Below are 8395 nucleotides of genomic sequence, written 5' to 3' on the forward strand. Positions count from 1 at the left end.
TATTTTATTAAAAATAAGTTCGAAAAAAATTGAGATTGAAAAAATTAAAATTTTGATATATAATTGACATTTTGAACAATGTGGATGGAGCTAAATACATGATGCGTGTGATGCGTATGCAAATAGATAGTGATACGCCCCCCAGTGTGATGCGTCTGCAAATAGATCAGTGATACGACTCCTAACATATCAAATAAGAACCGTGCTAGCATACCTCACATAGCACACTTTCCCTATCAGAGCTCTACCTGGGTGGAACTTTCACGAGATCCCACCCGTCCATCATGTACGCTACCTCACGTTTATCTTGATACCCAAGAATCACAAATAATTCTATACTTAGGTAAGCCCTATATATAAGGATGAGATGTCCACCATTAATTTCGTGTATAACCCACTGTGGTGTTTATATGCCATCCAATCCCTGATCTGCTGTTCCTCGTCGGGATGAAAGAAAAAAATTGCAATATGTTAAAACCCAGGTGAGTTTTGGTATCAAACCCAAACACAGGATAACACGCCCGATGTCATTGGGTTGATTCTGCCGTATTCTACTCCAGCCCATTAAGTTACTGGGCGGTATGAGTCCCATTCAAAATTCGGATTTTCTTAGCCAGCCGGTCCATTGACAGCTCTGCTGCCAAAGGGACAGATAGGATATAGTTCAGTTACATAGCCATTGTACCGTTGATTATCCTTCCTGAGCCCACCGATGGACGGCCTGGATTCACGATCGGCACATCCATGATCAAACATGGGATTGCGGCAGGCAAGGCAATAACGTCAACGGCCCTGATTTTGCAGTGATGTATTAAGATTTATTGTGGTAGAGAGTTTTCTTAATTTCAATGTAGGAGATCTGGTGGTACATTAGACATGGCATTCATTATCCATCGTTTTCCTCCCTTGGATGAACGTTTGGGATCATACTGTTTGGTTGTCACTGGTGGGTGAATGGTGCAGATCATCGTACACGTATGGCACGTGTACGGTATGGAAAGTGGAACGACGAAAACTCTAAAAATGAAAACATTGATATCATGATTTAGACTGCGTCTGCGTATTCGGTTGGATTGAATTGCATTAATTTCATTTATTCATTTACATGAATACGTTGATGGGTGTTTGTCCGTCAACTAACTTCATCGAACCGTCAGTTTGAAGGGCACTTTCTGATGGATAGGATGGATGATCGGATATTTGTTTATTTGAAACAGTATCCATCTAAGTTAGGTGAAACTAGATGGACGGACCTGATTAATTCATTTCCCAGCCAGTTTTACTGTGTAGAGTTGTGTCTACCATATTCCGAATTTTCCGGATCCAGTCAGCCCAGTGCACTCAGCAGTAGGGGTGTACATCGGGTCGAACCGAGTAGAGCTGGCCTCAGCTTGACTCTGCGGCTTGATTTGGTCAGCAACTCGGACCAGCTCGGGCCGAGTTCGAGCCGAGTTCGCCATTAAGGCATTTTCAGAAACACCTAGATTGCACCTTCAAAATCTCACCGTATTTGAAATAACAGTAATGGTTTTATAGATATTTTATCAAACACCTTGTAAGTGACGTAAAAATCAAGAAAAAAAAAAGTGTTGGTTTCATATACATACCTTCCTTGTCATCACCCACACTTCTTTTAGTCATTTCATCCAGCTGGGGCCAGCTCATATTCATTTTTAAGTTCAAAAAATTAGCTCGACTTAGCTCGAACTCAGCTTCGAACCGAGTCGAATCTTGCTTTTTCAAGTCGAGTTGATCGAGCTAATCGAGCTAGCTCAGTTCGTGTACACCCCTACTCAGTAGATGAGCCACACACCTTCAATATACATGCATAGCCCACCCAAAGGACGGACAAACTTAGATTGCATGGTGTAGGACACAATACCGATGTCCGTGTTGTGTGGTGCTGGAAAATCTCTGTGAGCCCCACCATGACATATGTGTTTTATCCATGCCGTCTGTTCTTTTTCCTTCTTTTTTTTTTCAGCTTATTTTAGTGTATGAGCTAAAAATAGAAAGATCGTAAACTCAAGTGGACCACACCACAGGAAATAGTGGTGATTGAATGCTGACAATTAGAAACTTTTTAATGCCCATTGTAATGTTTATTTGCCATCCAACTTGTTAATAAAGTCATATAAACCTTGATCAATGGAAAACGCAAAGAACAGTTTGATCCAAAACATTTTTAGCCACCAATATTTTTTTAATAATGGGCATTCAATCAACACTGTTTCCTATGGCGTTGTCCACCTGAGATTTAGATCTGCCTCATTCTTTGATTACCTCCTAAGATGAGCTGGAAAATGGATGCACGGCGGATAAGACACAGACATCACGATGGGCCCAGGGTTATGAGCTGCTACTCGATGTATGAGTTTTATTCACACAGTCCATTCGTTTTGCCATATCATTATATGTTAAAATCCAGAAAATAAGACAGTTCCAAGATTCAAGTGGACCACACAGCAGAGATTAAATGCTTACCGTTAAAAACTTTTTAAGGAGCCACACAAGTTTTGGATCAAGGTGATAGTTGTGTTTTCTCTTCTTCTACGTCTATGTGACCTTATGAACAGGTTGGATGCCAATCAACCATCATGGTGGGCCTACAAAGCTTTCAATGGTGGGTATCATTACCACCGCTGCTTTGTCTGGTGTCGTCCATTTGAGCCCCGAATCTGCCTCATTTCTGGGCACGTACGTTAAAATGATACTTTAACTTAAAAATGGACGGACGGTGCGGATAAAATCCATACATAATGGCGGGACCCTCAGAGTCCATTCCTAGTTAGGGACGGCGGGGTGGTACCCAATCCGCGTCCCTGCCTAATCAGCGGCTCGGATCTTGGACATGTGGCACATGCTGGTACGTCCACGTTAAAGGTGCCGTGAGGAATTACCATAACTCCCAAGTTCGCACTAGGCAATCATGAACTTTGCTGCTCCACGCGCGTGTGGAGCCCAGTCCGTTCACCCAGAATCCTGATGATATAAAAAGACTTGTGTGGATCTTACCTTTCCATCAGATTATAAATAATACTTAAATCTCCTCCGTAAGAAATACACCAGATTCAATCGTAAAGTGGACCAAAATATATAAAGTAAATTGACGGTCAAGCATTTCTTCTAGACATTCATTTGTCTACTAATCCGCTGTGCCCCAGTTGAGTTGTTCAATGACCTGACTTTCAGGCCAGAAGATCTAAACGGTACATCTCACCTAATGAAAAGCTCAGATTTCACGTGCGGATTAATTTTTGCACGTGTGAATGCGTTTGTAAGCGCAGGGCTCCCTGAGGCGTGTAGAATTCGGAGTCCTCTGGTTTTTTTTTGTATGCACATGCAGCACACGTGCAAAGCAAAGATGCAGGAGCACTCAAAGTAGAAAAGATGAAAAGTAAAAGGTAGAGATTGCTTAGAGAACATGGAAGAGAATAAATGGCCCACTTCTCTACGCTTGGACAGATCATCGAATCCTTTGCCTTTTCACCCCCGCATGGACTGTTATAAAATTCCCTCCAGAACCATAACGGATACGTGTTTTCAATACTTACAGAAGGGGCCCACGTTCCAGTGATCCAGACCATTGGTCGCTTATTACCAGCCGTAGATGGACTCTGCTTCATACGTGTTCTCATTAGGAGAGAGATTTTAACTTTTTGAATTGTGTAATGTGTTCTATAGATAGTTCTTGATAAGATGAATACAACGGTCCACAATCTTCCAATCCTGCAGATTTTTTGGGTGCTTCATTCAAGGTGGGGCTTCGCATGCCATGGGTCTTGATTAACGAACCATGGACCCCACTTGTCAAAATGGTAAAAGCTCACATACATTAGAAAATAAATCTTCAATTGTTAGCTTGAGGCACATGGCTCAGGAGCCAAACCATTGAAGAAGTTTCCGAACTTTTTCGTGAACTTTGATTAAGGTCAAAGTAGCGTTGTACACGTAACTCTCATAAAAGTTCGACTCGACTCGGCTCGACTCGAATTTTGACTTAAACTTAGTTTGAATCGATTCAACTCGGTTTGGATTCACTTAATATAAATATTTTATAAATATTTATATATTTAAATAATTTATATATTATATATAATATAATATTTTATATATTAAAAATTCTAAAACCTAAATTCCAACTCAGCTGGTAGGCCCAAATTCAAACTCGGCTCGAGACATTGAGCTCAATGTTGGCTCAAGCTAGCCGGGCTATGGACCTAGTTGAGCCGAGCTAACCACTCAGACAAGCCGAGTTCGAATTGGGGTAGCCTGCTGGCCGAGACAAGCTAAGCTGGGCCGAGCTCAACTTGGTTCGGCTCATGTACAGCTCTATGTCCAAATTTTACGTGGGCTAATACAATGAGCCCAAAACCAAGCCTAATAAAAAGGTCATGACATCCAACATGTGACTAACTGAATGGGTTAAACCGTCCAAAGTTACAAATGTTATATACAATCAAGATAGTCTAAAAGTTCATTTAAGAGCCACTAAGTGCATCAAAATGCTCTTAAGTGTAAGCTCATCCAAGTACAATATACTTATAACTTGTATTTAAAAATAAAAAAATTTAAAAAAAAAAATCTATACAATCTCTTGGCCAGATTATCCTCTGACCGACACTATATATATATATATATATATGAGATCTTCCCTCATGGAATAATAATCAATTAGAAATGATCAGACGGTGCACCTTTTTGCTGACCGATGGACCGCAGATGATCATACCGTATGTGCAGCTGTGATTGACCGATGAACATATCAGCCTAATTTTCAGAATAGTTGATGGGCGAACTTTTTCCATGGCTTGGATGCCCCACACGTGTCGGATACAAATTGGGCTGAAACATATACTTCGTGGGCTCCACTCAACACAACAATCTAACATCGAATTGTGATGGTGGCCGATAGTGCATACACAACATCTTCAGTGTATACACCAGCACCTGAAAAATGGGCGAGTTGCACCGTTGCGGGCTTATGATGTCAGGCAATTAGAACATCTTTAATCACATACACAAAAGCTACGGTGTATCTTCAACCAATTCAACAGAACTGCCTGTCCTAATCCCATGCAATTTCCTACACTCGCAATACAAAACCGTAGTAGCAACGAAACTCCAGAGCACCACCAAACAAAACAAACCAATCAAAGTTCCTTTCCACAAGAGGCCCACCAAATCCCCACTGTCCATCTTCCCATCCATCAAAAACCTCAAACCCCACCCAATCCCACCAGACGATAAAACCACCAAACCCCCCAAAACCACCCCAGAAAACCGCCTGCCCTCCATCAGGCCCCACCCCACCATCAACGCCTCAAATCCAGACCGTTCCTCCAAAATCGAAACCACCATCCCCAGGCTCGAAACCGCCGTCACGAACACCTCGAGACCCGCTCCCAAAACCGCCACTACCTGCCTCAAACTTGCCAGCCAGCCCAACCCCAAGATGGCACGTGTCAAAAAGCTACAACTACACGTGAGCACGTACACGCAGATTGAGGTAACGAAAAGCGTCGGCCACGTCATCCGGATGGCGGTTAACACCGTTTCGCGAGAGGGGCGGTTACCGTTGTAGGAGAGGGCTGCGGAGCTAACGGCCGTTATAGCGGCGAGGAGGGAGAGGACGTAAGAGGGAAGGAAGTAAACGGCCTTTAGACGGACGAGAGAGAGCGCGTCTGACCTTATCTCGTCGTACACGTGGCGGAGATCTATCGCGATGGGGCCAACCCCGATGATGGAAGCTTTGTAGGAGATCTGAGCCTCGAGGGGTTGGGAGGCGAATGCGAGGGAGATGTGGAGGAGAGAGAGTGGGAGGATTGTGAGGGTAGTTATGGAAATAAAAGAGATTGGGTTCTTGCAGAGGATTCTGAAAGAGTCGTATAGGATGGTTTTGACAGGCTGGAAAAGCGAGCGTAAGATGGAGTCTGACATCTCCTTCTCTCCTCGCCTCTCTGGCTTCAACTGCTTCTTTTATGGCCCTCGCGTTCCAATAATTACAAGAATACCCTTTACGTTCATGATATAGGTGTGGTAATCTGCTGATGGAGAGTGACTCACCTGATTTGGCAAATGGGCTGATTTTATGGGAAGCGAATTGCGTACATACTGAGTAAACTCTGTGGGACCCACCGTGATTTATGTATTTTATCCGTTCCGTCCATCTATAATAAAAATGACTTCTATACAAAGCTCAAGTGGACCACACCAGAGAAGTTTTGGATCAACCTGATATTTGTATTTTACCTTCGTCCATGTTTGTGTGATAGGTAGGATGACAAATAAACATCATTGTGAGGCTTAGGAAGGTTTAAAATGTGAAAATCATTATTCCCATGGTATGGTCCACTTGAGCTTTGTATATGCTACCATTTTAAGTTCAACCCCTGGAATGATCTGGAAAACGGATGAACTGCTGGGATAAACCACGTACATTTACATTGGGCCGGTTCACTGTGTACGTGGTTTATCCATGATGTGGGTTTATTTTTCGAACTCATTTTAAGGGTTGAGCACAAAATTGAGGCATATATAAAGCTTAGGTGGATCAAAGGATATGAAAATGTGGGAATAATGATTTCAAACATTGAACCTTGTTAGGCCCACAGTGATGTTTATTTGTCTTCCAACTTGTTTATAAGATCACAAAGACATGGATGAAGGGAAAACGAAGGTATAGGCTTGATCCAAGAAAAAAAAAACTTATGTGGCCCCCAAAAATTTTGTAATGGTAAATGTTCAAATTACACTATTTTCTGTGGTGTGGTACACTTGAGCTTTGGATATGTTTCATTTTTTTTTTTTTTTGCTCAAGCCCTAAAATTAGCCAGTAAAATGGATGCACGGACTGCATAGAAAACATAAATCATAGTGGACCCCATAGAGTTTACTTGGTATACTTAGTGTACTAAGTTACTCAATACACAATCTCCCGTATGCATATGGGAGTATGGGATGTCTACAAGTAGTGTTGTACACAAATTGAGTCAGTTTGAGTAACTCACTCTATTAAAACTTGACTTGACTCAGCTTGAAACTAGGTTCAGATTGAATTAATCATTTAGTTTTTGGTTGCTCGAGAAAAATTGAGTCGAGTCCAAGCTAGACCAAGCTTGACTCGGTGTTGGGCTTGAACCAAACTTGGTTCGGCTCGGTTTGGGTCCGTTCAATTGATTTGACCAGGTCTATAAATACCTGGTTGTCCAGAAAATCCTAAACTGAAATTTGAAAATTAACCCCCTCCCCCTTTTGTCACTGCCAAGCGCCCGTTCAAATTACAGACCCTACAATGTCGCCCCCCCTTTCTCCTCTCCTCTCTCTCCGGTGCCTAGTCAGCCACTCTCCGATCCAACGAGCACCAAGTAGTCGAGCACCCATCCTCTACATCTCTATCTCTGATCTGGCGAACACCGGACGACAAGTAGGTAATCTCTCTCTCTCTCTATTTGGTATTTACCCCCTCCCCTTGCTCGGTCAGTCACTATCAATGGCTGACAGTGGCAGCCTAGTCAATTTTAGACTTTTAGTTATATATATATATATATAGAGAGAGAGAGAGAGAGAGAGAGTCATGCTCCCCTGCGCACCTTTGCACACGTGTCATGGGTGTCTAATCTAAATGGTCCATGTGATGCGGAATCCCACGAAACCCCATGTGACAAATTTTCACCCTGATCTAAAATTCTGGTGGGCCTTAGCAAAGAGAAATGCAAATCAAGGGAGGAAACTGTTTTCATTTTTCATGCCCATCAAAGTTTTAGATCAAAGTAAAACTTGGTCCCAGGGGGTTTCACAAGGTGCTGCTTCACATGAACGGTCCAGATTTTGGATCCACATCACGTATGATGGGTTCTCAAAAAAGTTTGTATGTAGTATGTACAAATTTAGATTATAGCTCAAACTCGACTCGAGCTGGTCGAGCTGTTGACCAAATCGGGCCGAGCTGGACAGCCAGGGTCAATGACCAAGCCAAGCCGAGTCCGAGATGGGGTTCACTGCTGGCCAAGCCAAGCAAAGCTAAGCTTGGCCCAACTCAACTCGGTTCGACTCATGTACAACTATATCTACACGAGTGTAGATACCTTCCCATCTACACAAAGCACATGTGGCAATATAGAATACGTGTGGGAGATTCGAGATTTCGTTTTGGGGCACATGTTTTAGACATTAAGATGTTAGGTGGGCCACCATGTAAAGGACAAGATTGATCGCTAAAACAAAATTTTTTTTCCAGTTGTCAACTTGCTTTCTATACTATGGCCCACTTGAGAAGTGATCCCGCCTGGTTTTTTTTATCAAGAAGATCTAAAAATGGTGTTCCACCTAAAGAAAAGCTCGGATCTTACAAATGTGTGTTACTTTGCAATGTGAATGTGGTTTACATGTGGGT

General features: G+C 42.5%; 1 protein-coding gene across 1 annotated transcript; it reads right to left on the reverse strand.

Moving 5' to 3' along the window:
- Window positions 1-5028: 5028 nt before the first annotated feature.
- LOC131256455 (uncharacterized) lies at window positions 5029-5940 on the reverse strand. Its single transcript, XM_058257343.1, has one exon. The coding sequence runs from the start codon at window positions 5938-5940 to the stop codon at window positions 5029-5031; it is 912 nt and encodes a 303-aa protein (XP_058113326.1).
- Window positions 5941-8395: the final 2455 nt, after the last annotated feature.

Source organism: Magnolia sinica, chromosome 9, assembly GCF_029962835.1.
Source record: "Magnolia sinica isolate HGM2019 chromosome 9, MsV1, whole genome shotgun sequence".
Taxonomy (NCBI): Eukaryota; Viridiplantae; Streptophyta; class Magnoliopsida; order Magnoliales; family Magnoliaceae; genus Magnolia; species Magnolia sinica.